General features: G+C 45.2%; 3 protein-coding genes and 1 long non-coding RNA gene across 12 annotated transcripts in view; 2 read left to right on the forward strand and 2 right to left on the reverse strand.

The window, feature by feature from the left end:
* Positions 1-3,739, forward strand: trim65 (tripartite motif containing 65). Its single transcript, XM_085903743.1, has 8 exons — positions 1-138; positions 477-901; positions 977-1,072; positions 1,147-1,377; positions 1,443-1,611; positions 1,683-1,772; positions 1,843-2,060; positions 2,139-3,739. Exons 2-8 carry the CDS (start codon positions 479-481, stop codon positions 2,448-2,450), a joined length of 1,539 nt encoding a protein of 512 aa, XP_085759869.1. The 5' UTR covers positions 1-138; positions 477-478; the 3' UTR covers positions 2,451-3,739.
* wbp2 (WW domain binding protein 2) lies at positions 3,005-6,392 on the reverse strand. 2 transcript variants are annotated; one of them, XM_085903752.1, is made up of 8 exons: positions 6,137-6,392; positions 4,851-4,959; positions 4,650-4,785; positions 4,485-4,577; positions 4,265-4,417; positions 4,078-4,200; positions 3,921-4,003; positions 3,005-3,801 (listed from the first exon to the last, which is right to left on the reverse strand). In XM_085903752.1, exons 1-8 carry the CDS (start codon positions 6,223-6,225, stop codon positions 3,754-3,756), a joined length of 834 nt encoding a protein of 277 aa, XP_085759878.1. In that variant the 5' UTR covers positions 6,226-6,392; the 3' UTR covers positions 3,005-3,753. The 2 variants fall into 2 exon arrangements, with proteins under 2 accessions (XP_085759878.1, XP_085759879.1); XM_085903753.1 differs by lacking the exon at positions 6,137-6,392 and adding an exon at positions 5,641-5,918 and having other exon boundaries at positions 3,006-3,801.
* unc13d (unc-13 homolog D (C. elegans)) overlaps positions 6,258-13,836 on the forward strand; it is an 8,075-nt gene continuing 496 nt past the window's right edge. Inside the window, exons 1-32 of one of the 8 annotated variants that reach the window (XM_085903735.1) lie at positions 6,383-6,600; positions 7,387-7,413; positions 7,515-7,571; positions 7,682-7,738; positions 7,799-7,906; positions 8,069-8,128; positions 8,237-8,303; positions 8,424-8,604; positions 8,693-8,737; positions 8,811-8,882; positions 8,957-9,026; positions 9,087-9,191; positions 9,340-9,432; positions 9,505-9,605; positions 9,869-9,992; positions 10,078-10,199; positions 10,265-10,355; positions 10,431-10,487; positions 10,574-10,671; positions 10,780-10,831; positions 10,907-11,037; positions 11,119-11,236; positions 11,309-11,461; positions 11,684-11,779; positions 11,850-12,056; positions 12,117-12,191; positions 12,252-12,446; positions 12,506-12,577; positions 12,640-12,723; positions 12,806-12,926; positions 12,995-13,118; positions 13,194-13,417. In XM_085903735.1, the coding sequence (XP_085759861.1) occupies positions 6,430-6,600; positions 7,387-7,413; positions 7,515-7,571; positions 7,682-7,738; positions 7,799-7,906; positions 8,069-8,128; positions 8,237-8,303; positions 8,424-8,604; positions 8,693-8,737; positions 8,811-8,882; positions 8,957-9,026; positions 9,087-9,191; positions 9,340-9,432; positions 9,505-9,605; positions 9,869-9,992; positions 10,078-10,199; positions 10,265-10,355; positions 10,431-10,487; positions 10,574-10,671; positions 10,780-10,831; positions 10,907-11,037; positions 11,119-11,236; positions 11,309-11,461; positions 11,684-11,779; positions 11,850-12,056; positions 12,117-12,191; positions 12,252-12,446; positions 12,506-12,577; positions 12,640-12,723; positions 12,806-12,926; positions 12,995-13,118; positions 13,194-13,417 (3,358 nt within the window). In that variant the 5' untranslated portion in view covers positions 6,383-6,429. The other 7 variants (XM_085903736.1, XM_085903733.1, XM_085903734.1 and 4 more) reach the window with 7 other exon arrangements.
* LOC147039079 (uncharacterized) lies at positions 6,755-13,815 on the reverse strand. The gene is made up of 3 exons (XR_015063316.1): positions 10,991-13,815; positions 10,778-10,910; positions 6,755-7,538 (listed from the first exon to the last, which is right to left on the reverse strand). It is a non-coding gene; the product is annotated as an uncharacterized LOC147039079 (long non-coding RNA).

Below are 13,836 nucleotides of genomic sequence, written 5' to 3' on the forward strand. Positions count from 1 at the left end.
GAAATATAGCGCACATCCCAAATCGTATTGTGATGAGTTCCAATTTTTCTGATAGCGCTTAAAGGCATCGTCCTCTCAGTAGGAAATGATCAGCTGATGTTTTCATCCTTCTCGATGAACTGTCAATTTCGCCGAGAGGTGAAAATGATTTCTATTGCTCCTTTATTCCAACCCCATTCGGAATGAATAATAACATTTCCTTTGAATGTGTACCAGCATGTGTGTTTTGTTCTGAAGCAACCAGGCCAAGGCTAACAATAGCTTCTCTGCTAACTGCGCTCGTCCCATTCTGAACTGCTTTGTTGTTGGATGAGACGGACATTTCCAAAGTAGGATCGGCTATGATTTATGCTGCTTTAAATAGTCTCGGTCACTTCCTACCTACCTAGCATACGCACTACATGTATGGTCACAGCTATGCATCCTCGTTTGTTATTGTCACACACACGCACACTCATTGTTGTTTGTTTTTCCAGAGATGGATTGTCAGAGCTCAAACTTGACCTGTGCCATATGCTTGGAGCCCTTTTATGTTCCTGCCACCATCCCGTGTGGACACTCGTTCTGTGAGAGATGCATCACTACCCATTGGGACACTAAACGCCTGTCAGATATTGGACCTGACTGTCCCATCTGCAATGAGAAGTTTGCCACCAGGCCCACTGTGAAGCGTAATGTGTCCTTGTCCCTGCTGACCGAAGCTGCCAACAGCAACATGGCGGCATCTTGCAAAGATTGCGGAAAGGATGAAGGCGGTGGAGCCATGCTTTGTGATCAGCATCATAAGCCTCTCGTTTATTACTGCAAGCAGGATCAAATGTCTGTGTGCTACGAGTGTGCCATCAAAGACTGCAGAAAGCATGACAAGGCTTTGTTGGAGACGGAAAAGAACAACCAAAAGGTACGTATTTGTCATGGTTCGCACAAGGAACGCACGGTACCACGGATTCAAACTTTCTTTTTTCTTGATACACAGCTGTTACTGGAGAAGAAGAATGAGGAGGTGACAAAGCTCATTGAAGAAACCAAGCAAAGTATCATCCAACTAACTGAAAACATCAACCAAGCTAAGGTAATGCAATGCCTTCCTTTCATCAGAGCTTTCGTATACATTCTCCCGACATGGTGTTATTTTCAATTATTCAGGAGACCATGCAGCAAACATCCAATCGGGTCACGGCCAAATTTTCCACCGTGATCAAAATATTGGCTGAGCGGCAGGAAGCCACCGAGCGCTTCATGGAGCAGCAAAAAGAGGCGGCCATCTCTGAGGCTACGTCGCGCCTCTCTGACCTGGAAGAGAACGGCCAGAAGCTGAGGGCCAGCCAGGCTAAGATGGCAGCCCTGCACAACCTCTCCGATACAGAGCTCATCAAGGTTCGGGATGACTTTGCTGTCCCAAATGATCGTCGTCATGAACGCCATGCCATCTCTTCCAATAGGAATCGATGCTCATTGAATTGCCACACCTCAAGAAAGTCTCCTCAGACTTCACGCCCCACCTGCAGGATCGCCTAAGCGCCATCACGGAGGTACTGACCCGAATCTCCAAGCTGGTGGTCGAGGACCTCGAAAGAGCCGTCTGCGCCGTTGTGGGTCAGGACATGGAAGGTAAAGCCCAAGAATTCAGCTGACCTCATTTTCTCCTCCCTCCGCCTTATTGTCTGTGTATTCTCCACCAGGTTCCCCTCAGGAGAAGAGGCCCATTCTGGCTGTGGTTCCAAGTCCAGCTGCTCCGAGCCACCCCGATGGGAAGGAAGGCCTCGGTGCTTGTAAGTTCACCACCTCAAAGGCACAATTAAAAAAACAAAAAAAACATGTTCTTGTCTTCCTCACCCCTAGACAGATGCTCGCTGACATTTGACCCCAGCACGGTCAATAGCCATCTGGTATTGTCCCAAGAGAACCGGAGAGCCGAGCACCTGACTTCAGGGCTGCGTCACGTGGTCGAGAACCAAGCTCGATTTGACCACACCTGGCAGGTGCTGTGTAGCCAGGGCTTCAAAGACGGCCAGCACTACTGGGAGCTGGAGGTCTCCAAACCGTGGGCCTACCTGGGGGTACATGCCAACTGAGCATCTTTCAAATGTGCTGCTCTGAGAGTCCAACGTTTTCAAAGCTCCTCCTGTTCTCCTCAGGTCACCTACAGCACCATCCCCAGAAAAGAGAAGGGCCGGAGGTGCATGCTGGGAATGAACGATGTGTCCTGGAGTCTGCAGCTGGACGAGAAGCAGCTCAACGCCTGGCACAACGGTCGCAAGGAGACCCTGGTGGAATCTTCTCATCAGCACGGCCGCATCGCCGTGTTGCTGGACTACGATGCGGGCGCGCTCACCTTTTACGGAGATGGGGGCGTCAGGTTGCACACCTTCCTCTGTGCCTTCAACCAGGAGCTCTTCCCCGCTTGCTGGATAGGAGAAGGCGTCAGCATCACGCTATGCTCCACATGAGTGCAAAGAACTTGTTTGAGACAATTACTATTTCATTCCTGCTGAATTTGTCAAAATGCATGAAGACAGCAAGTTATAAAATGCACCTTTTTTTTTTTTGCCAGATAGATTCCCAAGAAAAAATAGTCGTTCGGTAAACAAGCCGATTATTCCGATTCTGGTGGCACAAATTTCATTCTCCCATTATAGCAAATGGTTTTCCGATTCCTTCCGCTATGGAGTGTTTTGTTTACAAATGGGGAGTCTTGCTTTTGATATCCCCCTTTTATAAATGATGTTCGAAGTTAAGCGCAACTTTTTATCTTTTGTTTTAACGTTCAAGCGCACCACAAATCACGTTTTTTAATTCTGTAGATACACGCAACTCATTTTTAAGCGTAACATGTCTTTTCATCTTTAAATGATCAATTAGTATTTGAGAAATTTGCACAAATGTGTAACAGAAGATATCATCCGCAGTTTTCAAGGCTGAGGCACAACCATGCCTCCTGCTTTTCGTTAAAACATAAAAAAAAAAAAATCGACATCCATCCTGTGAGATGAAATTGGAAAAAATAAAAATCACACTTGACTTTAAACAGCATCCGTTTAATAAATGCCTTAGAACAGTCATTGATGATTTTGAAGTTTCTTCATACTTTGAGCCATGCCTGAGCGAGCCCAGAGATGAGCAAGGAACCGGCCGGCCGCGTCTAACGTACAGTACACAAATGACTAGAGTAGGAATTACAGGCAATCTCTGACAAAAACTTGATGCCCGAATCCACGCACGCTACTTTCCATCATGACTTTTGATTGGGTTCGTCCTGTGCTTTATTTTTGGACATTGTGTCTGTCTCAGTGTCTGATCTTAATCCTGGATCAGGCTCATTGACTCACTCTTAATCTATGCCGTCCTCTCATCCAAAGCAGGATGCCTATATATATTATCTTCTACATATATACAGTTAAATGGTCAAAAAAAAAAAAAAAAAAAAAAAAGAATGACTTCATTTCGCTCACTGGATTGATTGGCAGAGCAAAGCGTACCATAAAATTCTGTCATAGCTGATTGCTAGTTGTACTGTGCAGTACGTTACACAAGTCACACATAGCAAAGCTACATTAAGCAGAGAAGGAATCTTGCAGCACATTAATAATCATCATCATAAATAATAGCTGTTCTCATTCATTTTTAGCCGGTATTAGATTGCTTAAAAGGGTTGGAATGAAAATAAAGGAATGGGTCATTGACAATAACTATCGGAAGACAAGAAAAGAAGGAAGGACCTGAACAAATGAAATTGAAATGGTTGAATCAGGTCTACTGGTTCTTTTTGTCTTCTGGAGGAGAGTAGGGGGGAGGCTTGTCCTGCACACAATCAAAAAAAAATAAAAATAAAAATACATAAGTGGTCATCAGTGATACAAAATGGACTTACCAATATAACCACATTCTTTTTTTGAATTTCAGAAAGTTGCGAGGCTCACCTCAGGCAAGTACACGTGCGTCGGGGGCCGCGTGGAACAGCTAGCGGCGCTGGCCGCCGCGGCTTCAGCAGCTTTAGCCTCGGCTGGGGAGACAAAAAAAAAAAACCAAGATTACCCCGACGGCACACTTTCGCCTGCATTTCTGGTCGACGCTCACCGGCAGCCGATGAGGGGCCTTCGGGGTGCTGCGGGGGCTGCTGACCCAGAGCGGATGAATACGGAGGCGGAGCCATGTAGGCTGCGGAGTTATTGAACGCCGGAGGGTTGGGGTAGAAGCCATCTGTGTGGTGCACAAAGTAGCAGAATAGAGGGACTCGCTATTTTGGGGTTGTCTGAGAAGCTACCTGGAGGAGGCACGTTGGGGTAGGCGTAGCACGGCGGGGGTCCGGCGCCGGGATACTCCCCATTGGAAGGGGGAGGCGGATAAGCGTAGGCTCCGTTGGCAATGAAAGGACATCCACCGCCAAAGCCCGGAATGACCGGCTGACCTCTGGAAGCTGTTCACAAAAGCATTCATTCTGTCAAGAATAAAGAGGGAAATAGTGGCACATTTTGCGCCCTCACCCTGAGTGGCAACCTCCAGCATGTATTGGCCAAACTCGATGGCTCCACCCGCCGCAAAGACCAGCTTGAAGCTCACGCTGCCCTCCCATCCACCTGCGCGCAAACAACACCGACACAATGAATCAAATAAAAGTGGAACTTTTTGCGGGTCACTTAGAAACCCACCTCCCGGCTCTGCGCTGATGGTCCCCTTGATGTAATTTGCCCCCAGTACAGGTTGCTTGACCTCGCAGCCTTTCATCAAATAGAAAGGCATCATGAAAGACCTGAGTGCATCTCGACTTTTAGCCACAAAGATCACCTGTAACAGAAGAGAACAATTAAAATGCATCAGAAGAAATACCGCACACATGTATTTGATCTCACCCTGTATGGAGTCAGGTAAATGCTGCCCTTCTTGCTTTTTCTGAACGCCTCGGGTAAGCCGTCCGCATCGCAGAAGGCCAGCTCCACGTTGTCATGATTCATCAAAACGCTGACACAAGCATTATTATTGGATCGTTCCGAAAGGGGATCGCTCGCTCGCTCGCTCGCTCGCTCGCTCGCTCGCTCGCTCGCTCGCTCGCTCGCTCGCTCACTCACTCACTCACTCACTCACTCACTCACTCACTCACTCACTCACTCACTCACTCACTCACTCACTCACTCACTCAGAGAAGCTTTGAGTTACATTACAAATAATTGCAATGATGAATTAAAAATGAGATGATTACATAAGAGGAAATGCCAGGTGAGCAAACACTGCATCACTTTTGAGTTCTCTAATAGGATTCCCATTCTATCTATCTCCTTCAAAGATCATACTAATCTGATTGTGGCTCAGCTGTTAAGGAGCTGTTGGTTCTGGTTGCTTCTAAAGAATCTGCGTTGACTGTTTTGATGTTCGAGTCCCCATGACGTCTTTGTCGTAACACGGTTTAACTCTTCGATTGGATTGAGTCAATCGCATAGCACATGTTACATGTGTCAGCACGCTGTTGGAACAAAATGTTGACGTATCTGCTGAGGTCATGGGGAACCTAAGCTAGCCGACTCTGAAATGCGTCATTCCAAGTGGTGCCTCTAAAGACCATCTATGTGCGTAAAGTGACATGATACAGTCTACTCTTGATGTTAGCGGCGGCGTTGGCTAGCTTGCCCGTTGGTTAATTGCTACCTTTCACTGTTGTTGATAATGACTCCGCCGGACTCCGAATGGTTCTGGTTGAGAGTCATGTCGACGGGCCTCGTCTCTCGTAAATTGATCACAACAGGCAGGCAGGCAGGCAGGCGTGTGTGTGTGTGTGTGTGTGTGTCCAACGTTGATACGGTTCAAACGTGAAGGAAAACAAATCGCTATTTGGGAAGATGTTTACGCCGCTAACTTCAGTGCTGCACCTGCGCGTACGACAGTCGAGGGAACCGCCCACATCTTTCGTCATTATTACGTCACTCGGGACGCTTGTGTCCAAAGATCCCCTATATAAATAAAGTTGTAGTTGAGTTTTTTTCCAAATGACAAATGTTGTCCTTCGTCTTATTAGCGCTCAAATAATCTAGAATAATAAATATTACGAGAATGATTATCATTATTATTCACTTATCCCCATAAAATGTGCCAAACTGTGCAAAAAAATCTAGAAATATTTCCTTACAATAAAAATCATTCTTACCGCTGCACTGATAAGACTTTCCTCAGGGATCCAAATGGTTGTCTAAACATTTTTGATGTTTCATCATCCTTCTTATCATCTTCATTCATTCTAATGGGCTATGCAAGGAACTTAACTGGAGAGTCCCACATCTCATTTACAACGGCGTTTCCACACAAGTCGACCCTTCTCTGCAGAGCAGCTGACATTTTGCATCCCAAGAGTGCCTTTGGTGGTATGGGCTTTGCTTTTGACACACAAACATGAAACACATTCAGGCACAATGTAGGACAGTGTTGGATAGTCACAGTCAGATGCACTACCACATTTTGACAGGAAGTGATGACTTCCTGTGTGGCACTTTTGTCAAAAGCCTTGCTCATCTATCGTCACTCGTACACGCAGGACACACTGGCAGCTCATCAATGTCAAGTCAAAGGGAGACCAGCAGCTCAGTGGACCATCTACTCAAAACACCTGAACGAGTAAGAATTGGCATTGTTCACTGGGGTGGGTCCAAAATGCAAGCCTGTGAATAGAGCTATAATAATAGTCATTCTTCAAAAACTACAAGTTGTTGCAGTACTTTAATGCACTGTGGAAAAATATCTTAAAAAGAGCAAAGAGCGGTGCCTTTTGTGTAAAAGTGTACAAAGTAGATTTACCAGTGTGGTGCAAAAAGTGGACATCTTTTGAAATATCAAAATCGGAGTTACCAGCTAAACAAATATTTATTTTAAAAAACCATATGTAGTAGGTACATTTCAATAGATTTTCCAACCAATCTCATAATGCATCACGAATGTTCAGACTGTAAATTCATTTTTCTGTGCCATCTCCAGATTTGTAATCCAACTGGATTGACAGTTCATGTTTGTTCTTTTTTATAAAAGACAAAAATAGCCTTTCCTTGTGTGTGACACTATGAATCACTTTTATTTTAGGATGTGAGCTCTGATCAGATGATGCAGAGCGGAAGCAGTCTATTTTTAGTACTACACATAATACATACATATAAATGATATTTTTTTACAAGTGTTGGTTGATAAATTTGACTTGACGCTTTTCTCTTTGTTGAATATTGTCAGCTCATTGTTGCCTCACTTTCAGTTTCATAATCTGCCAAAAAAGGAAGTTTGCAACAGATGCTCTGATTAAAAGATTCCAAAAAAAAATCTTCCTAGTTGAACACAAATATAGCAAGAAAAATGTTAACATCGCAATTATTACATCCTATATTTGAATAGTCCTACTTGTAACCTATTTTACAGAATGGTGGCTTTTCAAATGTCAAGCAGGTATGTCCAACCGTTCCAAAAACATTTCTTGTAACAGCGCTCGCTGTGCAATATCAATTCCGCCATTCCAGTGCCTTTTCAAATGGTTTTCTCCTTGCTAGTATTCCCCGGGCCATGCGCGTAAACTGGGGCAGACAAGAAAGATACGATACAGGAGGGTGAGCACGCTTATATTAAAAAAATAAATAAAATAAAAAATAAAAATAAAAATAAAAAAAACACCACCCAATTCCAATCGTGTCCACCTATTTCTTTGTTTACTTTTCAGGATTTGAAAGATGAGGAAAACCCCGAAAAGAAAGCCCGTCACATCAAACAGGTGGAGGTACGTGCGTTTTAATATTGGGTGCTTCATTCAAAGCTTTGATATTGCTTCTGTTTCTAGCTCAATCCTCTGTATAAGGAGTTGTTGTACACCATTGCACATAAGATGGGAAAAGTGGCAGCGACTGAGGTCTTTGCCGATAGCCAACTTCATCAATATATCAAAGAGGTGACCGCCTGCACATTATTATTATTATTATTATTATTATTATTATTATTTACACCCGGCTTTCAGGTGAAGTGTTCTGTAGTTTTGTCCTAAAATGTCTCCATAAAAGTGAAGAAATAAATGCACAAAACTATTCAAGAAAAAACAACTTTTTTTTACCAGGCTCTCACAATGACAGAATCTGAGCACAAATCTCTGATGGAGAAAGTACAAAACTCAGAGGTGAGAAAAGTCCGGACTACATTCACAAAAGAAATCAATATATTTGCTGCCATTTCGTGTTATTTCAAAGTTTCTATTCACAACTGAATTGTAGTTTGAAATTTCCAGCCGCCTGTCTACTGCCTAATGGCCACTGTAAAGAAAGCCAGAGGAATTCTGGGAAAAGATATCAGTGGTGAGTTCACACGGCATCTCACGTTCTTTGGTGGCATTTAAAGAGGAAGTCGAGCCAAAGATCTTTTGGCCGTCAAACTATGCTGTCAGGAAACATGAAGGCTAATCTTTCCTTGGCCAGGTTTAAGTGACCCATACTGCTTGCTGACCATACTGGAGGACGAAGAAGAGAGGCGTACACGTCGTTCCCGAGTCAAGGCCTCAAAATACGTGGTCAAGGATGCCGTGTCGGCTGATAAGATTTATCAGACCCACATCATGAAGCAGACTCTCAATCCAATTTGGAACCAGACATTTCTACTGTGAGACTTCAATGCATTGCTTCGTAGAAGAATCCGACTTCTTGTGTGATTCAGACGGTTGCTTTTTTTTTTTTTTTTTCCAATTCAGGGAGTTTGAAGACATCGCGGGTGCCAGCTTTCACCTTGAGATGTGGTATGAAAAAATAAAAACACCACTTGTTGCTTTGTTCGGTTTAAAAGCTCAGATCAGCTCATCCTTGTTGCAGGGATAAAGACGAGGAGGTGTCACTCAGTCAAAAACTCGAGGAGATCACCACGAGTTTTTCTAGTTTAAGCAGGTAGCGTGCTCGCTTGACAAATCTGGCCTGAAAGTGCAATCAAATGAAAAAAACATTTGGCTTTTTTTCGACAGAATCATTAAAGAGGTGAAAAAGGAAAAAGGAACTGATGACTTTCTGGGGAAAATTGTCATCAAACTTCAGGTGCTGAATGTTTCTTCCCCAATCTCTTTTGGCCTCACTTGACAAATGATTTCATTTCAGGACCTCCATTGTACTGAGGACGACTGGTACGTTCTGGAGCCGAGAACAGAGACGTACCCTGATCGAGGCCGATGTCACCTGAACCTCAAATTCATCCATAGAACGGTATGGCAAGTACCGATACCCGGCATCGATACTCGCCGACAATTGTCGATGTATACCATTGGCCGCGGACAAAATAATCAATTCAATTCACCCTCGGGGACCATTATTAGTTGTTGACAACGATCCTCTTGTATCACGTGACCGGCAGAGAGATGACACATTAAGCCCAGGTCGAAACGCTTACATCAACTACTGTGGAATCCTGCAACACTTTGTTCTGTCTTACATTTCCAAACAAAAGGTAAAGCCGGTTTCCATTCTCTTTCAAATCATTGTCGTATGTATATGCCACATCTAGTTTGATTGCTTTTAGACTTCTACTCCGTGGAAAGGGGAATTGTGTGGTGAAGCCCTAACTCTCCTGGAGCACTATGCCACACAGACTGACCTCTCACCTTTTCTGCAAGATCTGGCGTAAGTAAGCAGCAGTCAATACAAGATGTTTTCACCCAGATCATCACAGAAGCACAACTGGGTTGCTCACAGGCAGATTCAAATGAAGAAACGTGAATTTGGCGATGGGATATTGTTGTCGGGGGGGGGGGGGGGGGGGGGGGCACTGCCACCCTGAAATCTGCTTGGATCCCCCAAATCCTAGCTCCGCCAGTAAGATTGAAAGAAAGTTTCTTCGGTTTCATGACTTTCAACGTGGTTGAAATTGTGTGTCCTGGTGACAGGAAGTGGGTTGCGTACAGTAAACTTTATCAAAGTGTGGAGGTGGACTCGTCGTTGCTGCTACAACAGCTCACTTGCGTGGAGTATCGCTGGCATCAACAGGAACAGGAGTTGCCACACCAACAGGTAGGACCACTAAATATGCACAATTATTCTTTCTCTTTTTTCATCAAACCATGACATTCAATGGTGGATTTCACCATGTCAACAGAAACAAGAACTTGGCGACTCCCTTCACAGTTTCTTGCATTACGGTCTCCATCTGGTGTCAAAATACAGAGACATTTTCCCGCCAACACCAAGCGCCACTCCCAAATTACACACATTGCTCAGGTATAGATAGAAATCGGTTTTACATAATCAGATCCTGCCCAGCCGACAAATGTTTGTGATTGCAGAATCTTAGTCCAGATCTGTAAGACAAAGCCATTTCAGAAAATGAACCCGGCTGATTTTGAACTGCACGACGAGGTGGCTGATGCCGTACAGGTACGTAACAACAATAATCATAAAAAAAGAAAAATGATCAATTGATTTTCTAGTGATGATTATTTCTTTGAACAGACAGGCACACAGGAGTGGTTTACCAACAAAAAGGGGCTGCACCAGCCAATGACCAAGGTCAACCTTTCTCAAAATCGGGATTAAGAGGATTATTTGTTTGCTCCCTATTCAGCCTCATTCAGCTCTATCTTGCCCTCACACAGGAGCTACCAGAGATCATCGGCGCCTTGTCCAGGTTGATTGACGAAGTACGCGACGACGTAAAACTCAACAAGGACGTCTGGAATCGAACATTTGTCAGGTCAGATTTTTTGGAAATATATTTGTCACGCAGTTATCGTCGATCGCTGTTGGGATAGAAATAAACAACAACACCACCACCACCACGTTTTTTTCGGCATACATACAGTGCGGTGCAAGTGGATGTGTTCACCGCAGTCTACGAGAAGCTGGACTCGCTGGTGAGTGGGACAGAAAACGTCTCCTGGACATTTATTTCGTGTCACCGTGCTGCCTGTTCCCGTTTCTGTCTGTAGGTTGCTACAGAAGTCAGAGAAATCTTGTCTCAAACGGAAGGTCACATTGATCAGAGTCTAGCCAACAGCCTGTTTCCACTTTACCTGAGCCTGCAAGCCATTCACCAAGAAAAGGCCTTCTTACAGAAACGGTCAGTTGCATCACTGGGATGCCGCTTTCGATTTGATTCCATTTTCAAATCATTTCCATACAAGCCAATGTTTCATTTCAGGGGTTTACTGAAGCTGACAAACTTTCACGTGAGCTTCAGAGAGGCGCAGCCTTACTGGCTCAAGCAAATGTTCAACACCACGATGGACAGGGTGGAGAGGGCCGTCAAGGTCGACAAGGTATCCACTCATCTACTGCTTGTGTTTGTTTGTTTACACATCACAATACTATCTTCTAAACACGACCCTCAGCTCCAGCCTCTGCACTCGGGTGCGGTGCCGGTAAAACACAGTTCGTCGGCAGTGGACCTGGTCGCTTGTATCCAGCCCGTGTGTGACCTTTGGGAGCAGATGTCCTGGCCTGACCCCGAGGAGGCGTTTATGCTCATGGTTAAAATCACAGAGGTCAATTTGAAATCACTTCTCATTTGATGAATAGCAAAGATGCTGCAAAGGGAATGGAAAGATTGAGCCGATTTTGAACTCGAGACCTACGTATGTCATTCGTATTTAGAGGAGATCTATTGTTGACCATTTAAAAGAAGATTTCGCTCATCAGTTCATTTTTTTTTATGGCCGCAATTGACGCATTTTGTTGCAATTTGACAGTTTGTTTATTTTCTGCAGGATGTTTGCAAGATCGTGGTGACCTACTGCCATTGTCTGAAAGCCAGAGTCAGGATGCTCTCAGAGAACTCAGACCACGAAAGCGCCATTAACATGGTGAGGAGGAGCAGTTGCTCCAGCACTTATCAAAGGAAATGTACATTCGAGTTCTTCCTCCTTCTCAAAGCTGTGTGTTGTGGTGAACGACTTGGAGTACCTGCGCTCCGTCTTGACGCGGCTTCCCTCCAACCTGAATTGGGCGGGGCTTCAGGAACGCATCCAGCACGTCATCGGGGAAAGTCAGTTCCACAACACGCTGCCGTCGCAGGTGCAGCAAGCTCAGAGCATCCTGGGCCGGGAGATCCGCTCTGCTTTGGACACGCTGAGCAAAACGGTGTGTGCTCCATATGTGTGCCATTTCTGGGAAGGCTCCGTCATGGTTTTGTCTTTTCAGTTGAATACAGACATCGAGACTCACGTCAGAGGAATGTCAAGCAGAAGCCGCATTCTGTCCAAATCCAGCCAAGATGTAAGGAGAGTACTTTTGTTTGTGTAGCGCAATTCCATAACGTCTCGTGATGATGTTCAGGCCGCAACTCCTCTTATGCGCTATCTGGAAAAAGAACTCCATGACATGAATGAAAACTTGGTTGAGGAGAACTTCAACAGCCTCCTGACTCCTTTGTGGAACAACTCGGTGAAGATCCTCCACCAGATGGCTGCCGAGCATTCGCGGCAAGATGGGCTCGTGGTGTTCTGTCACAGGCTGCTGTACACGCTGCAGGTCAGTCACTTCAGCCAGTCTGTATTTGCACATTGGAATTCAATTGGAACGTCCTCCAGTGCTTGGAGCAATGCTTCCACGGCGAGGGGAACGGCCTTCCGTTGAAGACACTCCACTCGGATGAGTACAAGGTGAGGAGCCGTCGTCGTGAAGTGCGTTTCCGACTCCAAACGATGACTGGTTATGCTTTCAGACTCTCAAGGCCTACCTGACTCGTCACTCTCTCAGCAGTCACCAGCTTGTGGACGAGTTTCTCCAAGGGAAAATATGGGAGCAGGTCAGATGCCTTGAGATGCATTTACGTTTGAATGCTGCTTCTTTGAAACTAGTCCTCCCTCCCCTCCTCTTTCTGCCGTAAGAGAGTGGTTGCCGGCGAGAAATACGGCGCTGTCACTCTTCTAACCTCATACAGGAGATCAGACCAAAGGCTCAGAGTTGAGGTTTTGAATGCAGTCAACCTGCTGCCAATGGATTCCAACGGTAAAATTGAGCAGAAAGGTCCTCCCCCCATCTTTTTCACAATAATTAGTGTATACGATCATCCACAGGTTTCAGTGATCCATACGTGCAATTATGTCTGGAGCCGTACCACACCTTCCCTCTTGTCCAACCTCGCTGCAGCCAGATAAAAAGCTGTGATCTTAATCCGCTCTTTGACGAAGCCTTTGAGTTGTGAGTCATTTTTGCTGGCATTATTTTTCTCGATCGAGCTCTTTAACTCACACGCCCGTCCTCATCAATGAACAGCCTGGTTGGACTGGATCAGTGCCAGGCTCCTGGTGCCTGCCTGGTTGTGACGGTTCTGGATCATGACATCTTGACAACAGATGACTTTGAAGGTGAAGCCTTCCTGTCCCTTAAAGACATCCCGGGAGTTGCAAAAGGAGGGGAAGAAAAAGACGCAGTGGGCTTTCATCCCGATGCCATCCCGGCCCAAATACGTCTAGCTCTCACGCATCCAAAACCTAATGGTATGGCTCGAGCGCTTTTGCTTTGGATGAAGGACGATATGTCACATTGGCCGGTTTTTGAAGCTTCGACGTCCATTCGAATGTCCTCTCTTGGAAACTGATGAATTCAATTTTTGACTGTGTCATCCCCAAAAATGCTTTCGAGAATAAGTGACGTTTCTTTTCTTGAAAGTAAACAAACTATATTTTAGAAGTGTCAAAAAAGGCTCCAGCACAAAACGAAAAATGGTTCATTCTGCTAAATCAGTCACACCTGTCCATTTCTAGGTGGGCCCTGCCCACCTGCCCACATACGGCTCAGGTAAGTCAAAAGTGAATAGACTGCCCCTTAGTGGTCGGACATTGAACAAACACAAAGGAACAAACGCGAGGCTCCGACGGTAGAGCAACTAACTGTGTTCGTGTCTGCTTGCGTGTGT

Source organism: Syngnathus leptorhynchus, chromosome 22, assembly GCF_054491065.1.
Source record: "Syngnathus leptorhynchus isolate UIUO chromosome 22, UIUO_Slep, whole genome shotgun sequence".
Classification (NCBI taxonomy): domain Eukaryota; kingdom Metazoa; phylum Chordata; class Actinopteri; order Syngnathiformes; family Syngnathidae; genus Syngnathus; species Syngnathus leptorhynchus.

Excerpts from the sequence above, each read along its gene's own strand:
- trim65 (XM_085903743.1), top strand. The coding sequence starts at position 479 with ATGGATTGTCAGAGCTCAAACTTGACCTGTGCCATATGCTTGGAGCCC. Across the intron at positions 1,073-1,146 it reads AAAACATCAACCAAGCTAAG|GAGACCATGCAGCAAACATC; the intron begins GTAATGCAATGC and ends TCAATTATTCAG. Across the intron at positions 1,378-1,442 it reads CCGATACAGAGCTCATCAAG|GAATCGATGCTCATTGAATT; the intron begins GTTCGGGATGAC and ends CTCTTCCAATAG.
- wbp2 (XM_085903752.1), bottom strand. The coding sequence starts at position 6,225 with ATGAATGAAGATGATAAGAAGGATGATGAAACATCAAAAATGTTTAGA. Across the intron at positions 4,578-4,649 it reads CATCAGCGCAGAGCCGGGAG|GTGGATGGGAGGGCAGCGTG; the intron begins GTGGGTTTCTAA and ends GTTTGCGCGCAG. Across the intron at positions 4,004-4,077 it reads AGGCCCCTCATCGGCTGCCG|CCGAGGCTAAAGCTGCTGAA; the intron begins GTGAGCGTCGAC and ends TTGTCTCCCCAG.